Source organism: Lipotes vexillifer, unplaced genomic scaffold (genome assembly GCF_000442215.2).
Source record: "Lipotes vexillifer unplaced genomic scaffold, Lipotes_vexillifer_v1.1 scaffold12, whole genome shotgun sequence".
Classification (NCBI taxonomy): Eukaryota; Metazoa; Chordata; class Mammalia; order Artiodactyla; family Lipotidae; genus Lipotes; species Lipotes vexillifer.
In genome coordinates this window covers 1,419,681-1,440,252 of record NW_006796716.1, presented here as the reverse complement: position 1 = coordinate 1,440,252, position 20,572 = coordinate 1,419,681, and the positions used below count along the sequence as shown (strand labels likewise).

Sequence of the window (20,572 nt, the reverse complement as noted above, 5' to 3'; positions counted from 1 at the left end):
CGCAGCCTTTGGTTCTGTGGAGCAAGGGTCGGGGTGGGGTGGGGGGACTCCTGCCGTTGTCTAGATGTCAGGAGGAGGCCAAGAGGGGTAGGGGGCCCGGAGGCCCTGGTGGGCACGCTGGCCCCGGGGACGGGAGGACTTGTCACGCATGGTTGGCTGTGCCACTGCAGACGCTTTTGCCAGATGCAGGGTTCACGCCCAGAGCCCGCTGCACCCCTGCTCACTCTGCCCCGACCCCCCTTGCCTGCCTCGGGCAGAATCAGAGGTGATTATGAGGGGAGGGGCTTCCTTCTGGCCCCAAGTGGGAGGCAGCAGACGTCTGTGAGCCCAGACTCTCGGCCCTCCCTCCCCTCCCCCTTCCCACGTGCTCAGCAGCTTCTCATCCTGTCTCTTCTCTCTCTTCTGCTTCCCCTCCATTCCCCTCTTCCTTACCTGCCCTCCTCTCCCTCGCTCTCCTTTTCCCTTCCTTCCTGTGGCTGTTTTCTTGCAGTTTCTCTCCCTCACCCCTCTCTCTTCACCCCCTGCTCGCAGCCCCGGGGCCTGCTTTCCCCTCCACCCAGATGCCCAGAGAGGAGAATGGCGGGGGAAGCAGGGAACCCCCTCGATGGGGCAGCCCCAGCCCTCAGGTGCAGGCCGCAGGCCCCTGTCCACAGCCCCTGCCGCCCCCCTCACCGCCGGCAGGGGCTTATTCTGTGGGAGGCCTCTGGGGTCCTATTTCCTGGGGATCCGGCACCACAGGGCGTCACTCAGCGCGGCCCCAGCTCCGGGGCGCGCCCCGTGCTCACCACAGCCCGGCTGCCGTCTCATACTAGGCCCCCTCCTCGACCCCTCCCACAGGCGAGGCCCTGGGCCGGGCCAGCGTGGTGCCGCTGCCCTACGAGAGGCTGCTCCGGGAGCCGGGGCTGCTGGCTGTGCAGGGGCTGCCCGAGGGCCTGGCCTTCCGGAGGCCGGCCGAGTACGACCCCAAGGCCCTCATGGCCATCCTGGAGCACAGCCACCGGATCCGCTTCAAGCTCAAGAGGTGAGTGAGGCAGCCTGCCTGGGAGCGGCCCGGGGCCTGGTGGCTGGACCCTGGGGGCCAGGCCGGGCCGGGCGATGACCTGCTTCCGTGCGGGCTCAGCCGCTCGTGGCCGCTTGTCCTGCCCGAGGGCAGGGGACTTCAGACTCCCACAGGGGACCCTGGTTGTAAGAGCTCCCAGTCCGATGGCAGAGGTGAGGCAGAAACTCAGTCACAGAGCATGCTCTGAGCCAGGTGTGGAGTCACGGAAGTCTTCCCCGGGGGATTTCTGTGTTGCAGAGAGGCTTGGTTGGGGAAGAAAGCACCAGTAGCACTCCAGGTATCAGGAACAGCCCGTGCAAAAGCGTGGAGGCAGGAAGCCACATCGTGGGTGCTTGCTTGGGGTGTCAGCCGAGGGCTCCATTAGGGACTGACGGGCCATGAGGTCATGGAGGCTGGGCTGGGGAGAGTACCGATCTCTGGGGCAGCCAGGAAGCAGCCTGAGGGCTGAACGTGGCCCGTTGGGGCTCGGGCACCGCGGCCAGTGCACGAGCGATGTGTTAGCGAGTGCGAGACGATCAGCTGCAGCTGAAAGGATGTGATTGGTGGAGAGGGGGCACAGAGGCCAAGGGGCAGGGCCCAGGTCCTTGGGTGGCCCAGCCGTGTGGCCCTGGGCACGTCACACCCCCACCCGGGCCTGCACCCCGACCTGTAAAATGGGGACTGGTCCTGCATACCTGACAGGCTGTCGTGTTCTGCAGAGGGAGGTCTCGGGGAAGACATACCCCTGGTGGGACAGGTGGATGAAGCTGTCTCGTGTCCTTTCCTTCACCCAGGCCGCTCGAGGATGGCGGGCGGGACTCGAAGGCCCTGGTGGAGTTGAATGGCATCTCCCTGATAGCCAAGGGGTCTCGGGACTGTGGCCTGCACGGCCAGGCCCCCAAGGGGCCACCCCAGGACCTGCCCCCAACCGCCACCTCCTCGTCCGTGGCCAGCTTCCTGTACAGCACCGCCCTTGCCAACCGCACCGTGCGGGAGCTCAAGCAGGAGGCACCTGCCTGCCCTCTTGCCTCCAGTGACCTGGGCCTCGGCCGGCCTGGGCCTGAGCCCAAGGCCTCCGCTGCCCAAGACTTCCCAGACTGCTGTGGTAAGCTGCTGGGACTCCCGAGTCTCGGGGGTGGGGGGGTGGGACAGAGGTCACTCATGCAGGGGCAGCTTCCCAGGGCAGGTCGGGGTGCTCAGGGCTGCAGGGGGCACGTCGGAGCGAGGAGCTGGGGCGGGACAGAAGGCGTGGTAGCTCGGACTCAATCAGACCCCGGGCCTCTGCCCAGTCATCTGTGAACAGTATCCTTGGCCTGGGACCGAGAGATGCCCGAAAGGACTCCCAGGGGAGTCTGTGGAGGGAGAGAGTAGACATGCTAATCAGGTATGTGCATCTAATGAGCACCTACTACCTCCACCCAGTGTGGATTAGGGGTACTGGAAACATAAGAAAAGGAACAGCTGGATGTGAGAATGACCTGTGTCCATATTTTGGCCCCTCTACTTAATGGCTATGTGTCCCAGGGCAAATCTCTACCTCTTTGTGCCTCAGTTTCCTCATCCGTAAAATGGAGATGCCAATAGTACCTGTCTTGCTGGGCTGTTATCATGATGAAATGACAGATCACGTTAGAAATGCACATTCTCAGGCCCAGCCACAGCCCTGCTGAATCTGGCACTTTGGGGGCGGGGTGAGCCCCAGCTGCCTGCAAACTGACGAGTCCACCAAGTGTTTCCGACGGGTGCTCAAGTTTGAGAACCTCTGTATTAAAGCACCGAGTCCAGTGCTTGGCACAGAGTAGGTGCTTATAAGTTATACTTAACTGTTATTGTTATTATGAGAAGGAGAAAAAAGGACACCCCCTCCCCTCCACAGCCATGAGGGCTGAGCAGGGGGATGGGACTTATATGCCTGAAACAAGTGTCCCCATCTGTAAAATGTGACCTGGGACGTCCTGCCCTCCCCGATCTGCCATTCGGAGAGCACACTCTGCTAAAGAATGTCTCAGGCCTCTGGTCAGGGAACTTGCCTTGCGTTCATGGTCACAGGGCTCAGTCCTGGGTTCTCCCTGGTGGGGGAGACTGTTACCCCAGAGCCCCAGCCCACGCACTCAGGCCAGATCTGGGGAACCCCTCTTGGGGCCCACCTGGAACCTGTACCTTTCCGCTCCCTTGTCCAGGACAGAAGCCCGCTGGGCCTGGCGGGCCTCTCATTCAGAACGTGCACGCCTCTAAGCGCATCCTCTTCTCCATCGTCCATGACAAGTCAGGTAGGACAGTGCCCATGGCAGCACCCCGACCAGAGTGGGGATCCGGGACTGGGGTGGTGCTTATTACTGAAATGGATGTGTGTCCACTGGGTCTTTGTGAGAGAAAGGAGGAATGGCACCGCACGAGGGACTTGTGAGTGAAACCAGAGTAAAGCCGATATATAATAGTTACATACTGCTGCATGCCAAATTGCCCCCAAACGTAGCTTAAAATGGCAAGCATTTATACCTTATGGTTTCTGTGGGTGAGAATTCAGGAGCAGCTTAGCTGGGTGGTCCTGGCTCAGAATTTCTCAGGATGTCAGCTGGGGCTGTGATCATCTGAAGGCTCGACTGGGGCTGGAGGATCCACTTCCAGCTCACCCATGTGGCTGTTGGCAGGATACCTATTCCTTACTACCTGGGCCTCTTCGGGGCTGCTTGAGTGTCCTCACAACGTGGTGACTGGTTTCCTGGGGCTAGTGATCTGAGAGAGAGTAAGGAAGGAACCACGTCTTTTATGACCCAGCCTCAGAAATCACTGTCACTTCTGCCATATCCTACCCATTAGAAGTCAGGAACTTGGTCCAGTTCATACCCAAGGGAGAGAGAGGAATAAACTCCACCTCATGAAGGAACAAGGGTCAAAAAAATATGTAGACAGATTTTAAAAGTACCACACAGTACAGAGAACCAGAAGGTTTGGGATTCATTTGTACCAAAAAGGGATGTAGTGAGACTTTCCAGCAACTTTGCCTTGTGGAGGTCTCAGCCTCACCTTCAGTGAAAGGTTCTTTAAGAAACCTAGTTTCCTGGGATCAGAATGGAGACCACCACTGCCACAAACAAGCTGCATCCCAGGCAGGGAGGGGACCTGGATGTCCAGGCAGAGCGGCATTGTGGGAGGCCGTGGTGGGCAAGAGATACAAGCAGAGATAGAATCTCACCAGATACTAGCTGGGTGATCTCAGGCAAGTTACTCAGCCTCTTTGAGCCTCAGTTTTCCCATCTGCAAAATGGGAATAATATCTATTTCTGCACATTGTCCTGAGGGATTAACTAGGATATTATACATATTAAGTACTTAGCACAGATAAGTACTTAATAAATTAAAGATGTTCCTTTTATAATTTTAATGAACCAAATGATCGCTCTAGTTATTAATATTAAATTGAAGCAGAGGCTTTGGTTTTATGGGAGAGGCCAGCAGGGCTGAGGGTTCGAGGGACTCCCAACAGGGCCAAAGCTGGGTGAGACCCCGGGTGCACAAGGCATGAGGGTTAGGTTTTCAAGGTCAAGACTCAGGAGAGGCCCAGGATGGGCTGGCTGAGGCTGCACAATATCTGCTGCCATGGGGGTGGACAGAGAGACAAGAGGCAGCCAAGCCATGGGGTCCCTGCTCCGACGGGCCCTCACTTGTACCTCCTGTGTTTTGATAGAGAAGTGGGACGCCTTCATAAAAGAAACCGAGGACATCAATACGCTCCGGGAGTGTGTGCAGATCCTGTTTAACAGCAGATATGGTGAGTGGGCGGCGCGGCCCATGGTGTGGCCCCAGCAGCGCACTGAGCATCTCATTATGTGGCAGTCACTCGTGTTCCCCAACATGATGGTGGGAGCCATATGCTGGCACCACGCGCCGTCAATGCAAATGTCATCTCCTGTCTGGGTAGGGGGTGGTTGTGTCAATATTTCCCTCCCAGATTCTCCAGGGGGCGGGACTGATGGCAAAGCCCCAGACCTTGGCTCACCTGTGGGAGGCGGGCCGCTTGGGGGGGCGGTGGCGACCATCCAGGAAAACGGCTGTTGGCCTCTTGTGCCTGCAAGTCCCCCACGCACCACCCTGTCTCCTGCCTCCTCACCTTTGCCCGTGCCGTGCCCCCTGCCCAGCATGCCCTTTGCACGTACTGTGGGCAGACTCCTACCTGTTCTTCAAGACTCAGCTCTTAAAGCTCTGATGGTTTCCTCTCTGTTCCATGTCGCACGCTTGATGTACCTTGTCTGTATCTGTCCCCGTGAAAGCCAGGACAGCACCGGCCCCTCTGTGCCCCCAGCACCCAGGACAGAGCCGAGCTCAGAGCACGTGTCGGCTCACTGCACTCTGGGCAGCAGACACAGGTGGTAACTGGGGCAGGGGTGCCCTCCATGTGGTAGAGCTTCAGCCAAGTGCAAAGTGTAGCCACTCGTTGGCTAGACAGCAGGGGCTGGACCAGACAGACCTGTAAGCCCTTCCTGCTCTGGGTCCTGGAACCCCCGAGTGCCCTCCCACACCTGGTCTCCTTTATTCCCTCAGCAGTCCTCGCTCACTCTCACTTATTCGCTCAGTCTCTGCTGCGCTCCGTCTATAAGCCCCGCTCAGTGGTCAGATGCAGCGTGGCTCTGGCCAGGGTGGGTGGCTCTCAGTCACTGCGGAGATGATGCAGGTACCCACAGATCACTCATCACGCAGGCGTGATGTCATTGAACCCCACTTGAATCACGCAGCCCCTCTCTGGGGCAGCCCCTCTGCGTGATGGGACCAAGGGAGGGGGCTGGGGGTAGGGGCACCACCCAGAGCTGCAGGGACAGAGAGGAGGGCCCCGGGCCGCCTACATGTGCGGGTCAGGGGAGAGCACTGCCCTGGGAGTCCACGGACGCTTGCTGGATGCCCTGGAGATGGCCAGTCCCCCTGCCTAACACTGGCTTTCTCACCATGAGCAGACCAGACCTGCCGGGGTAGGGCTTCACTGCCCTCCCTGCCCTCCCTCCCCTCCTGCTTGGCTACGAAAAAGCCTCTCTCTCTACTCACAACACTTCTGACAGCAGGAGTGTGGGTTTTCCACGCCACACAACCCTCCAGTTCTCTGTGGCCACCAGCTGGGGGCCCTACAACTCCATTCAATTCTGACCCTAACTCCCCGGAGTTACACAGACCCCTCCCCAGGTTAAAGGCTCAGTCCCCCGAGGCAGCACCGCACTTCAGATGCCAGTCACAAGTAGTGGGTCCCCAGGGTACCCACACTTCCATCCAATTTGGCTGTACACCCGTGGCTCCCAGGACCCCCCTCCGCGGGTTCGGCAGTTTTCCATAATGGCTCATAGAACTGCGGGAGGAAACACTTTGCTTCTGTTGACCTGTTTATTACAAAGGATACAGATGAACAGCCACATGGAGAGGGACATGGTGAAAGGCCCGGAAGGGTGTTGAGCACAGGAGCTTCTGTCCCCGTGGAGTCTAGGGTGCACCAGCCTCCTGGCACGTGGAAGCTCTCTGAACCCCTTCGGTTAGAGTTTTTACAGAGGTTGCATTAAGTAGGTGTGATTGATTTAACCATTGGCCATTGGTGATGAGCTCAGCCTCCAGCCCCTGTCCCCTCCCAGGAGCAGGGGATGTTTCCAACCCTCTAATTGCGTTTTTGGTTTTTTTTTAATTAGTTTATTTATTTTTGGCTGCGTTGGGTCTTCTTTCTTTAATTTTATTTTTAATTTATTTATTTTTGGCTGCCTTGGGTCTTCTTTCTTTAATTTTATTTTTAATTTATTTATTTTTGGCTGCCTCGGGTCTTCGTTGCTGCATGCAGGCTTTCTCTAGTTGCGGCAAGCGGGGGCTACTCTTCCTTGCGGTGCGCGGACTTCTCACTGTGGTGGCTTCTCCTGTTGTGGAGCACGGGCTCTAGGCACATGGGCTTCAGTAGTTGTGGCACATGGGCTCAGTAGTTGTGGCTTGCGGGCTCTAGAGCGCGGGCTCAGTAGTTGTGGCTGGCGGGCTTTAGAGTGCAGGCTCAGTAGTTGTGGCACACAGGCTTAGTTGCTCCGCGGCATGTGGGATCTTCCCGGACCAGGGCTCGAACCCGTGTCCCCTGCATTGGCAGGCAGATTCTTAACCACTGCGCCACCAGGGAAGTCCCTCTAATCGCGTTTTGAGCCCCCTACCTTGTGCCAGGTACTCAGACCAACTCTGGTCTCAAGGTGCTTCAGCAAGTGGCTGAAGGTGGGTCTGCAGTACACGCAGTGGTGTACGGTAGTACGTTCGAGTATGTAGTAACGTGCAGGGGTGGGGGCCCTCAGAAAGGGAGGACGGCTCAGAGGAAGGTGAGGTTTCTCGATAGGCTTGGGGAGTCAGGGGAGGCTTCATGGAGGAGGTGTTCTTTGATCCACCCTGGGGCCTGGGAGGCTTGGTCACGTGGGCTTGGTGGGCTGGGCCATCCTGGTTGGGGTGGGGCTGAGCGAGGCCCTGTACTGCAGGGGGCTGTCTGTACCCAAGTTTCTCCCCTCCCTCCCTAGACAGGTGTGAGCAGGGCGGGGAGTAGGGAGAGGGGAGCTGGGGAGGGCTGGCTCTGTCCACATTGGGTGGGTTCTGCCCCACCCCTGCGGGCATGACAGCTGCCAGTCTTCCAGTCTGTCGCGCGTGCTGGATGTTTCCAGAATGTTGAGCCTTTCCTAGAGGTCAGCACTTGGGCCCACCACCATGGCCAAATCCAAGGAGGAGTATTGGGCTTGGAGTGGTTGAGACCTTGCCCCTACTCAGGCCAGAGCTCCCTCTGAGCTGTCCCTTCAGCTGCCCTGGGGAGAGGCTGCCGCCCCGCCCCCCCGCCCCCGTGAGTACTGGGGGTTCCTGTGGCAGGGGTGGGGATGTTTGGCAGCCTGAACAATCCTGCAGATCCAGGACGAGCAGGTCCTGCTCCTGGTTCGCCCTTTCAGCTACCAGCTCCGGGCCAACTGGGCCAGCAATGTTGCTGGGGGTGCAGAGATTACACCAGGGTCTAAGGATTGTGCATGGCGGCTCCATCCTCCTCTTTCAAGTGGGCAGCAGCTGGAGGCTGGGTGGGCTGGAGCTTTTGTGCCCTGGGCTGAAAAGACAGGCCTAGCAAGTCAGATGAACCCGAGGGGAGGTGGATTCACGTAGACTCGAAGAAGCCAAGAGCCCATCGCTCAAGTGCTGGGGCTGGGGGGTGGCTGGTGATGCTGGGGTTCGGGGGAAGAGATGGTTTGACAGCTGCTGAGATGGTGAGGGTTTAATTAGACGATGAGCTAAGTGTGACTTCACAGTGGGATCTGGCTGCCAAAGCCTCCAGCGCAGACCTGGGCCGCATCAACAGAAAAACAATCTTGGCGGTGCCCCAGGGAGGGCCACAGACAGGTGACTCTGCCCTGCCCTGGTCCTGGCATGACTGCAGGGGTCCGGCTGTGGTCTGGCACTTGTCAGAACACAGACACATCCTGGTGTGGCCCGAGGAGCCAGGCCAGGATGGAGAGGGGCCTGAGGAACAGTGAGGAGACGTGGAACCCTTGGGACAGGTTGGAGTGACCCTTGGGAGAGGCAGGAGTGAAGGGGACACCCAGCTCAGCTCGTCTCCCAGGCCTTGGGGCCCCATGGAAGTACCATCAAGCACATAGTAGGTGCTCAAGAAGTGAGTGGTGAGTGAATGAATGAAAAGGAGGAGCTGGGGTGTATGAGTGACTGAAACGGCACGGGACCGCACCTAATGGTTTGGAGGAAAAGAGGAAGTAACCAGTTCCTGAGCTCGGGTTCTGTCTACACTGCTGTCGACAAAGCTGTCAGCTTCCAGCGGTGTCTCATGTCACTGACGAGTGAGCAGAGTGCTGGGCCCCTCCCTGGAGGAAAGGGCACACCTGTACAACTGGAAGCATCTTGCCAAGAGTCCACCTGCAGCCTGGAAGCTTCCCTCAGCCGCTCATTCACTCCCAAATATGCAGGAAGCAGCTGCTACGTGTCCTGCCCTATTTAGGCTCCAGACAGTGAACCAACGCACAGATGAATACGTTTGTAATGTCAGATGATGATAAATGTGGGATGAAAAACAAAGCAGGGTGGGCTAGGGAGGGCTGGAGGGGGCTATTTGAGGCTGGTGAAGTGACATTCGAGCAGATGCTTGAACGGAGAGAGGGAGGGAGGGAAGGGTATGGTGATCTGGACAAAGAGTGTCTGAGTGGACAGAAGAGCAGGTGCAAAGGCCTTGGGATGAGTGCGTGCTTGGCGTGTTAGGGAAGCAACGAGGAGGCCAGAGAGACCGGGGTGAGCAAGTGGAGGGGAGAAAGATGGAGATAAGGCCAGAGGTGATGGGGTCCTGGTCACGTAGGGCCTTGTAGGACTTTGGCCATTGCTGAGTGGGAGGGGAGCCTATGGGCATTTTTTAAGAGAGTCGTGATGTATTTGGTGTTGCAGGAGGATCCCTCTGGCTGCTGAGTGGCCAGAGCGGTGCCTGGGAGGTGGGAGGTGGTGATGACCAGGCCCTGGGGCCCCGCACGTCCCGCAGCCTCCATCCCGCGTTCAGCCCTGCCGTTGCCCTTCCAGCGGAAGCCCTGGGCCTGGACCACATGGTCCCCGTCCCCTACAGGAAGATCGCCTGCGACCCGGAGGCTGTGGAGATCGTGGGCATCCCGGACAAGATCCCCTTCAAGCGCCCCTGCACCTACGGGGTCCCCAAGCTGAAGCGGATCCTGGAGGAGCGGCACAGCATCCACTTTGTCATTAAGAGGTAGGGGGTGGGGGGCAGGGCTGAGCAAGGGGCGACAGCAGGCATGAGGCAGGGCCCTGGGGAGGCAACAGGGGTCAGGAGTGGAACGAAGGGGTTCTGTAACCTGACAGCTACGTGGCCTCCTCCTTCTGGCCTCTTTTGAGTATGGAATGGAAAAATGGAGGCACAGTGCCTGACCCGAGTAGGCGCTGGCTAAGTTCTTAGAGGTGTTTTCCTGCCACTAAAGAAGACCTGAGGCCTTTGTACTTACCTCCCTTCAGAGAGGAGCCCACCTGAGCTCAGGTGGGGCTGGGCCAGCCTCTCACTTTCTGCACCTCCCATCGGACTACCCTGCCTGCTGGTAGTTTGTCCACCTTTCCTGTCCTCCCAGGTGGCCAGTTTCCCTGGTGCAGGTGCGGGTGGGCGGGAGAAGGCAGAGCACTATGGAACTGCAGCCCCTTCCCCCCGGCCTGCTGCCACCCACCCCCCTGGGAGAGTTGTCTCCCAACTCTCACAGGGCGCTTTGTCCTCACAGCTGGCCGGACTCACCAGCGAGCAGGCATCTCCAGGCAATGCCAGGCTTCCTGGGATGCTTCCTCCTAAATAGTTAGAGAGGGAGGGGGCCAGAGGCCATGCCATCCAGCCCCCTGCCTCCAGCAGCACTGCCTGCATCGGGCCCTTCCCAGGCATCCATTCTGGGAGCCCGCTGAGGGCGTGCTCCCAGCGTGTGCATGCGCCCACGCGCCTGCCTGATGGTTTGTTGCCCTAGACTGTAAGCAGGGACTGTGTGGCTCGTTGCTGAATCCCCAGCGCGCACAGCAGTCCCTGGCATGCGGGAGATGCCAGTACATATCTGTGGAATAAAAGGATGGATGGATGAAAGTGCTTGTCCAAATTTGGACTCAGGCCATCTAACTTATTAGAGCTTAGGAAATAAACAGGGTAATAGGAGAGAGAAAAATGGTGGGTGGGTGAGGAGACCTGTTTAGGGTGGCCCGGGGGCCTCTGAGAGAAGGTCCCATTGGTTAAGCCAGAGCTGGGAGGTTGAGAAGGCCGCCTGCACCCAGCTGGGCAGTGTCTGGGCAGAAGAATTGACCTCAGTGAGCAGCCCAGACGGCTGGGGTGCAAGAGGGTGGGGATTGACCCTGAGAGCGTGGAGTTGTTCTGAGCCTTGGGAAGGACCTCTGCACGGTTGCTGGATGCCAGAGCTGGGGTCTGCCCGGCTCCCTGGCTGCTGGGGGAGAACGGACTCTAGAGAGCAGAAGCAGGAGACTGGCGAGGGGGCTGCTGCAGCCGTGGGCCAGACCAGCGTGGTGGGCACAGGGAGAGCGGGCTGGGCTGGGGATGGAATCTGAGCGGTGACGGGGTGTGCTGGTGAGTGGACCGTGCAGGTGGGGAGGGGAGTGGGGAGGAAGGGTCACCTCCATGTTTCTGAGTGAGTTCACCTTGGGGGAGATCAGGAGATGGAATTTTCAGAAGCCCAGCTGAGAGGTCAGAAGCTCGGGAGGGAGGTCTGGGAGTTAGAGATAAAAATCTGAGAGTTGGCAGCGTGGGCCAGGAAGGGATCACGGGCAGGAGAGAAATAGAGAAGAGAAGAGAGGGGCAATTCCCCGGCTGTCCAGTGGTTAGGACTCCACTCTCGCCTGCTGAGGGCCCGGGTTCAATTCCTGGTCAGGGAACTAAGATCCCACAAGCCATGCAGTGTGGCCAAAAACAAAAAAAGAAAGGAAAAAAAAAAGAGAAAAGGTGGAGAGGACTCAGATGGACTCTGGGATCCCCACGTTAGAGGCTGGGGCCGCCAGCAGAGGAGGCTGAGAGTGGCCAGGGAGCTGGGCGGGCATCTCACTGCCACCGAGGGAGGTGACTCTGAGAGTCAGCTCTGACTGTGGGGCACGCCTGCTCAGAACCCTTCCCCGCTCCCCCACTCTCCGTGAGCCCCGGTGTAACGGCTCCCAGGGTACCACACTCCAGCCCGTCAGCAGCCACCGTGCCCGCCTTAGTGCCGCTCCGCCTTCCCTCCTGTTTCTCTGAACTCCTGCCTCCTCACGTGCCTCCAGCCATCGCTGAAGCCCTTTCCTTTGCCTGGAGCTGCTCCCCGCCCTCCTTCCCACCTGTCCTGTCTTTCAAGGCTCACTATTCTGTCTAGAAGCCCTCCCCTGTCCTCAGTCGGAAAGAATTTCCCCCTTCCGCAGCAGATGGCTTCTTCCCCCCATCCGCGTCCTCACCAGCCCCCCATCACCCTGATCACTGGCGGCAGTGGGACCACATCTGAGCCACCTCTGTTCCCTCTCAACCCCTACCAGGGGTCCCACTTGATAAATCATTCTGGAGGTGAATTTGAAATCATTCGAGGGAATTCCCTGGCGGTCCAGTGGTTAGGACTCTGCACTTCCATTGCTGAGGGCCTGGGTTCGATCCCTGGCTGGGGAACTAACATCCCGCAAACCGAGTGGCGTGGCGGGGCCAAAAACAAAATCATTCGGCCTTCTGCCAGGCAGTGCCTCCTGTTGTCTAGCTTAAGTCTCTCTTGCTGCTGCCTAAGTCCTTTTCCTTCAGTTGACTCCTGGTAGCAAGGGAGGAGGCTAGGAGAGCAGAAAGCAGCAAGGGCATCCCAGTGACCCCTTACATTCCTGACCGTGGTATTTGAGTCCTCACTGTGGCTGACCTTCATCTCCCTCTATCCAAACTGTAGGTCGTTTAATCCTTCACTAGTATTTGCCAGGCGCCTCCTGCAGGCCCAGCCCTTCACTGAGCTCTACTGAGGACTTCACGAAACAGCAGGCACAGTCCCCACCTGCCCCCAGGGGCTACCGCGAGTCATGGGGGGTGGTCACTCCTGTGATGAGTCGTGGGAGCATCAAACAGCATGTTTCCAGGTGTAGACTCGATGGCATCTGAGCAGCAAGCCTGTGGGGCTTCCTGGAGGAGGAGGCTTGGCATCAGGCCGACTGGGCTTGAAGCCACACAGCGCACGATAACCTTGACTAGCCCTTCTCTTCTGAGCCTCAGTTTCCTCATTTGTAAAAATAGGGACAATGATGCCCTATTCCTCAGGTTTTTCTCAACATAGTATGAGGAGGTAGACATAACATACCTGGCATGAAATAGATGCTCAATAAACGCGAGTCTCCTCCCTTGACCTCATCTCCTTCACGTATAGAGAAGTAGTTAATCAGTGCTGACAACCCGGGTTCGAATCCTGGCGCTACCATTTTCCAGCGGTGTGTCCTTGGGCAAGTTACTTAACTGCTCTGCCTTACTTTCCTCGTCTATAAAATGGGGCTAATGAGGCAAATTCCCTGGCGGTCCAGTGGTTAGGGCTCTGCGCTGCCACTGCAGGGGGCATGGGTTCGATCCCTGGTTGGGTAATTAAGATCCCACATGCTGCACCGTGTGGCTAAAGAATAAAATAAAATAAAATGCGGCTAATGATTGTTCAGGCCTCATAGTGCTGATGGGAGACTACATGGATGTGAGCAAGGTGCTTAGAACAGAGGCTGCTCCCTTCTGAGCCCCAGTGCATTTTCACCGTTGCACACCCCAGCCTCGTCAGGGAGACATTTGAGATCACATTTGCAATCGTCCTAGCAGAAGGGAGTCAGAGAACAGAGAGCTTAGGAAGCAGCCAGGAGGGGGAGTTGCCACCCCAGCCCGGGTGTCTGCGGTGGGGGGGAGGTCAGGGTGCTCTCCTGACAAAAGGGAGAAGCCCCTCTACAAGGCTTGTGGGTCTTGTTAGTGGAAGGGGGTTTCCTGGCCCCTGGGTCCCCAGTCATGCCCAGCCCTGACGCCTAAATCCCCGGTTCCCCCCAGGACACAAGCCCAGAGCGAGAGGCTCTGAGTTCACGTGTGTCGGTTCTACCTAAGGGAGGACTTCAGAGGGAAAAGTGTCTGGAGGGGGTCCTAGAACTCTGCAGTGTGCAACAGTGACCCTTGTTCAGTGCTCATCAGGTGGGCCTTCCAGGCCGGGCAGCCCATGAGGGCGTCTGTCACAGCATTGGAGCCACGTCAGATCAGACTTTCTCCCTGTCATCTGTCTCCCCCCTCCCCGCCCACCAACTCCACTAGGAACTGCAGGCCAAGGTGTCACACCCCCTCCCTTGTGCTCCCTGATAAGTAAATATAACCATAAATAATAAAACCTGCTGTTAATGCTGGGAGCCTCCCCGTCACTGGGTGGAGCTGAGGAAGCATGCCTCAGAGTGGAAGCCAGTTCTCTCCAGAATTATTCCCTGTGGCTGCTTCTCGGCCTTGGGGGACCCAGACGAGCATGAACCTCCAGGAACAGTGGGGGAACCTTGCGCCTCTCAGAGTAAGAACAGGACGCCATGCTTGGGGTCTCACCGCCCTGGTAACCCACGCTCTGCCCTCTGTCACTGACCTTTTTGCCTCTGTTTGAATTTCCCTCTGGGCCCGCCTTGGGCACTGTCGGCCCCCTTGTATTTGGACTCAGACAAGCGGGACTTCATTTGTCCCATGTCGCCTCTGGGGGTGCCAGTTTAGTGGCCAAAGCCCTGTCCCCTTGTCCAGCCGCTCCATGGCACACAGGCTCTGCTGCAGGCCCCCCAGAACAGCTGCCTGAGGCTCCCCAACCCCCTGGGAGCCACCCTAGTGGGGTCTGGGAGCAGAGCAGAAAGCACAGCAGCCCGGCAGGTAGGCAGCCAGGTGATCCCAGCTCCCTCGCTAACCTTTACTCCATCCTCGTTTTCCAGGAATAAGAATTCCAGGTGTCTTAACAGGATGACTCAGGAGTCCCCAAATGGCCCCTGGGCCCCTAGCCATCCCCCCTCCAAGCCATCCTCTGTGTGGTGATGGAGTGATCTGAGGGTGCCACGCCCCCTGGGGGCTCCCCGTTGCCCACGGTGTAGAGACCACGTGCCTGGGCACAGCACTGAAGGCTGGTCACCTCCCACAGGACGCCTCCAGCCGGCCAGATGGAGCCGCCAGCCCTCCCTGTGCCTTTACCTGGACAACCTCTCAGCCCTCCCCCCTGGGCTCGCCATCCCCAACTCCGTGAAGTCTTTCCTGACCCCCTCCCTGCTTGGGTTCCCCTTGGCTTCTGAGACAAACCTGAGGGGTCCCACATGTCACGCTGTGAGGCTGTGATCTGGAACGCTCCTGGCTTGTGCCATCGACAGAGAGCTTCCTGGGAGCAGGGCCTACCCCTTGCCTGTCACTGCGACACACGTGGTGGTGGGTAAAGGCTGCGGAGCCCTGGTGGGAAAGGGGTGTGAGTTATCCGCCAGCTGTGGCCGAGGAGAGCTCAGGGCCGGAGGAAGCCCCGCCCCCCAACCTGGGTTGTTGAGATGAATAGGTTGGACCCTCCAGGACCCCCACAGGGGCTGGCCAGTGCCTTCCCTGGCTGTGGAGAAATGGTTCGGGATGTCTGGTTGTTCGGGGGTATCTGGCTGTTCTGGACCGTGCCCTCTTCTGCCCCCATGTGAGGCCAGCCCGGTGCCCAGGTCTGCAGCCATGCATGTGGGACTTGAGTGACCGTCACTGAGGGGACCTGGAGGCCGGCTCCCCTCTCATGCCCATCTCTCCTCTCTCCCCAGGATGTTCGATGAGCGAATTTTCACAGGTATGTGTGGGTACCGTCTAGTCTGTTCTGAAGCCACCAAGCTGATGCCCCCAAGAGCGCTTGAGCTGCCACCACACCGGACCCAAGGGAGCCTGGGTGTGGCTTCTGTATCCGGGGGCCCCAGCTTCCAGGCGCAGACAGACTGTCAGGACATCCCCTCCAGACATGGGAAGCCCTGGATGGGGAATAATAAAGCTAACATTTGCTGAATACTAACATGTGATGGCTACTCTCCTAAGCTGTTAGCATATTTAATTTTAATTTAATTTAGTTTTCAACAGTCCTATAAAGTGGGTTCTGGTTTTTTCCCTGAAGTCTAGCTAGTGAGCACTGGGGTCTAGACGCAAACCGAAGTGCCCAGGCCATGATCAGTGGGTGGCCTGCCTCTCAGGAGGAAGAGGCGGGCTCTGCCAGGTGCAGCAAAGGGAGCATGGATCTTGGGGGTGCAGCATATCTGAGTCCCAATACCAGCCCTACCTCCCCCCAGCTTTGGGACCTTGGGCACGGTCATGTGGGCCTCAGTTTCCACATCTGTGAAAAGATAAGAGCACCATCCTCTGGGTTCCTGGGATAACTAAATGAGAGAATGGTCCCATGGTACAGCCTTGGGAGAGACTCAGTCCCTTTCCCAAGGGCTCCCTCAGCCCCAGTAGCATAGCCCCTGTCCTGAGGTCAGGACAGCCGTTTCTGGCTTCTTCCTCCTGCCAAATCCTCTGAGATCCCCGGCATCCTTATTCCTCATCCCAGGAGAGGCATCTCTCCCTGGACCCCTTCCTGGCTTGGCTGGACATGGAGGCCACAAGAAGGAGGAACAGAGGCCAGACCACGCCTGAGGGGTGCCCCCAGGAGCTTCCCCCAGAGACCCCTGCTGGGTGCCCCGCAGGCAGAGGAGGCTGGAGAACCTTCGCCTTGACCACCCTGCCCCTCCCCGGCTCTCCCCTCAGGGAACAAGTTTACCAAAGACCCCACAAAGCTGGAGCCAGCCAGCCCGCCCGAGGACATCTCTGCGGAGGTCTCCCGTGCTGCCGTCCTGGACCTGGCTGGGACTGCTCGGTAAGGCCACACCCCAGCTCTACGCCAGCTCTGCAGGGAGGAGCGAGGCCTAGGGCTGGCTGGAGGATGCTGGGCCCAGCGTCTCACTCCACCTGGACACCCTGCACAGGGTTATCCCGCACAGGCACCTGTGCGCCTCACCCCACTGTGGGCCAGGGAGAATCTAAAGGGACCCAGAAGGAGAACAGAGATTTCGCCAATTTTCTTCCACCTGGAGGATTCTTGTCACCCCTTGGGAGCTAGCCATACGTTATCTAGACTCAAAAGCCTTCCCTGGCACCCAGACTAGGTCAGGAATCTGCCCTGCATGTCCACAAGGCCTCGCACTCAGCTCACGGCCTGGTCGCCATTCACCAGTGCCCCCCACCCAGGCCCTGGGCTCCTGGGGGCCAGGGATGGGCCATCCCAGAATCCCCACATCCAGCCCAGGCCTCCCCGACAGTGTTCTATGAATGAACCGAATCCTCCATCCCAGGGTCCTGCCCAGCTTCACTCCCCAAGCCCCTCCCCAGACTCCTGAACCCTCTCCAGGCGGGTGGTCCCTACAGCTCTCAGTGCCCCCAACAAGCACTGATCAAACCCCCACGGCACTAAGGGGTGGGGCTCCTAGACTGGCCAGTCCCAGGCCTCAGGAGCTCCCAGCTGGTGGGCAAGGTGGATGCCCAGCACGTCACCCCAGGGTACAGATCAGGAGCTCGGCTGGGGCAGCCAGGAGACTGCTGTCTGGGAGACGGGGCACTGCGAGTATTGCTGGCGTAGGGGGGGAGCGGCGTGGATCCCGCTGGGATGGGAGCAGATGTGGTCAGGGGTGCATTTTGAATTGGCAGCCGCCGTGGGCCCCTGTCTGCTTGGAGGGGGAAAGCTGGGGCTGATGCCGTGTCATTTCTCGGCTTCCTTCCCACAGGTCGGACAAAAGCAGTCTCTCTGAAGACTGTGGGCCAGGTGAGGAGCTGGACCCCACTGTGCGTGTCTGAGGTGGGAGGGCGTCCACCAGCCCCACTCAGCAGCTCTGGGGAGGAGGCCAGCTCAGACCACGAACCTGGGGATTCATGAATGTCCTCCGTCCACCCCTGTCCCCTGACCCTCCCCCAGGCCGCAGAGCATGATGGGAGCTCGCTGGGGGCCGGGAGGGGCAGGTGGGATGTGGGTGGCTTTGTGGGAGACCTGGATTCAGGTATCACCTCTGCCTCCACATCCTTGGTGATGCAGGCCTCAGTTGCCACGTCTATACGTTGTATCTACCTATAGCTCAGACACTAGGGCTGACATGACTTTTCCTGGCACTACTAACAAGTCACAGACAGGAGAATGTTCAAGAATGACTCCCCTGCCCGGCCGAGCTCACGCCCACACTTGACCAGATCCCTCGTTTCCCCCCTCACAGGAACCTCTGGGGAGCTGGGTGGGCTGAGACCCATCAAAATTGAGCCAGAGGATCTAGATATCATTCAGGTCACTGTCCCAGGTAAGGGCTGATCCTGCCACCCCCACCTGAAGGTACAGGGGTTGAGCACCACCGTGTCCCCTCCCGGGCTGTCCTGTTCTGTCTCTCGAGCACCTGCCCCGGCCCAGAAGGGGTCGCCAGGCCGCTGTTTCTCTGGTCTGATCGTGAAAGGGTGCAGCAATGCGTGTGCTTTCTGTAGCCACATCTGCCCTCTGGGCTGGGGGTCAGGTCTCAGCTCCGACCTTCCTAAAGGTCCCCCCAGCCTTCACCTCTCTGGCCTGGCTTCCCTGGGATTTGAGGGGCTGCGAGGGAGAAGAAAAGGTCATTGGAGTAAGAGGATCTGAGTCTGACTCCAGACCTGGGTCCCTCTGAGCATCAGTTTCCACATCTGTGAAGAGGGGCATGTACTTGTCATCTGGAGGCTCAGTATGGGGTAACCACAGGCTCCAGGCCCCTTGGGTCCCCGCTGTCCTCTGGCACAGCTACCCTCCCAGAGTCCAGGGTACAACTTCCTTAAGGGTCCTGCTCTGTGGGCATGCTGGGCTGGGAGGTCCCTGAGGGACCGTGACGGGGTGGCACAGACAGAAGATGCTGTTGTCATTTGGAGTTTTGCCTCCAGACCCTTCCCCAACCTCTGAGGAAATGACAGACTCGATGCCTGGACATGTGCCCTCGGAAGATTCCGGTTACGGGATGGAGATGCTGACTGGTAAGAAATGGGCTGGGGGCCCACCTCCCTGGGATGTAACAGGGAGAGGGGTGGGCCAGAAAGCCTCTAGACTTTTCTTGGTATTGACTGTCCCCCTTGGAAGAAACTCAGTATATGCCTGGCTCCCCCATCCAGGCCAGGTTCCTCTCTGAAAACTTGAAATAGGCCTTTGAGTTAATATTAAGTCTGGTTACTATGTGTTTCCCAGGAGCTCCCATTTGGATAAATTTGTTTATTTATTCAATAACTATTTTTTGAGCACCTATTATGTACAAGGTCCCATGCAAGGTGCTGGGGACAGAGCAGTGAACCCAACAGACCAAAGTCCCCGCCCTTGTGGGCTGACATCGCAGTGCAGGGAGACAGGTAGTAAGCAAATCAATAAGAAAAATAGGGGAATTCCCTGGCGGTCCAGTGGTTAGGATTCCAGGCTTTCACTGCCAGGAGCCCGGGTTTGATCCCTGGTCAGAGAACTAAGATCCTGCAAACTATGCAGTGTGGCCCCCCAAAAAAGGGAAAAGAAAAATAGAAAGTCAGATGGTGGTAAGTGCTATAGGGAGACACAAAGCCAGGAGGGGAAGTGTGAGGGGCAGGAGGGCTGGTTATTACAGGATTTGAGTGGTCAGAGAGGACCTCACTGAGAAAATGACATTGGAGCAAAGACCTGAAGGAGGTGTGGGCAGGAGCTGTGTGGATATCAGGACAGAACTTTCCAGGCAGAGGGAGCAGCATGGGCAAAGGCCCTGAGGTGGGCTATGCCCAGCATGTCTCGGCAACAGCAAGGAGGCCGGGTGGCTGGAACAGAGTGAGGTGGGGAAAGGGAGGTGGTGGGTGAGTTATGCAGGGTTGTGTACATCAAAGAAAGGACTGGAGACTTAACTCTGAAGAGACAGGAACCAGTGTGGGGGTTGGCGCTAATGGAGTACATTTTAACAGTGTTTACTCTGACCATGGAGCTGAGAACAGACTGCAGAAAGTCTGGGGACAAGGACAGAAACAGACTGACCATAATTTAGGCAAGAGGAATGGTTGGGCAGGTGGATAGCAGCAGGGAGAGGGTAGGGTTCTGTGTGTGTTGTTTTTGAAAGTTTATTTTGGAAATGTTCAAAACCACCCAAAGTTGAAAAGAATAGCTTAATGAATCTCACATGCCCAACTCTCAGCTCCAGCCATTCTCAACAGATGTTATTATTGATAATAAGAAGTAAGAATTATTACACGTAGTTAATGTTTTTAAAAAGCGAGTCATTATAGGACTTCCCTGGCGGTCCAGTTGTTAAGACTCCGCGCTTCCACTGCACGGGGCACAGGTTTGATCCCTGGTTGGGGAACTAAGATCCCGCGTGCCGCGTGGCACAGCCAAAAAATTAAAAAAAAAAATTTTTAAGTGAATCATTATAAAGACAAATAGTATGTAAATTATAGAAGGTTTGTGGATATGGCAGAAAACGATATTAGTACTTAGATGATTTGAGTTTGGAAGGCTCTGTAACAAGGGATGCAGGGCCAGGGCAGGAAACTTTAGGAAGACGGCTGGAATTTGTTTCCCTTGCCTGTGATGTCTGGTGTGGGCTTGATTAGGAGGGGAGAGGGGTGGGTATTGCTTAATGATACTGTGCAAAAGCATCGTAGGTGTATTTAAATGAACAGTGTGAAGAAATCTCATAATGTTCAATGTGAACAGTAAGTGCAGAAGGATATAGACAATATAGCATTTCTATAAATTTGGAGATGTAAAAATAGTATTGCTAATGTTTTATTTTTAAAAATCGTGTGCAAAAATGACAAGATGCTAATGTGTATTCATTCCGGCTGATAGGTCCATGAGTGTTTGTTACAATATTCTGTATGCTTTACTGCACTTTTTAACATTTCCCCTACCAAAAATAAACAAGTGACTGGAAAAATAAATAAGAAGGTTTCCTACAGGCCCAGACGGGTGGTGCCGCGTTAATTGGTGACAGAATAAAGGCAGAATATCTCTGCTCCTCGTCTGCTTCCGTCTTCTCTGTCAGGGAGAATGGTCTGGAAACAGGAAAGAG

The 20,572-nt window shown here is 57.3% G+C and overlaps 1 protein-coding gene across 3 annotated transcripts in view; it reads left to right on the top strand.

Moving 5' to 3' along the window:
• GTF2IRD1 (GTF2I repeat domain containing 1) overlaps positions 1 to 20,572 on the top strand; it is a 78,948-nt gene that overhangs the window by 7,117 nt on the left and 51,259 nt on the right. For all 3 annotated transcript variants that reach the window (XM_007468765.1, XM_007468766.1, XM_007468764.1), the window contains exons 4-13: positions 838 to 1,021; positions 1,834 to 2,144; positions 3,220 to 3,309; positions 4,728 to 4,811; positions 9,584 to 9,767; positions 15,299 to 15,324; positions 16,269 to 16,377; positions 17,282 to 17,319; positions 17,762 to 17,842; positions 18,441 to 18,530. In XM_007468765.1, coding sequence (XP_007468827.1) covers positions 838 to 1,021; positions 1,834 to 2,144; positions 3,220 to 3,309; positions 4,728 to 4,811; positions 9,584 to 9,767; positions 15,299 to 15,324; positions 16,269 to 16,377; positions 17,282 to 17,319; positions 17,762 to 17,842; positions 18,441 to 18,530 — 1,197 coding nt within the window. The remainder of the gene's footprint in view (positions 1 to 837; positions 1,022 to 1,833; positions 2,145 to 3,219; positions 3,310 to 4,727; positions 4,812 to 9,583; positions 9,768 to 15,298; positions 15,325 to 16,268; positions 16,378 to 17,281; positions 17,320 to 17,761; positions 17,843 to 18,440; positions 18,531 to 20,572) is intronic.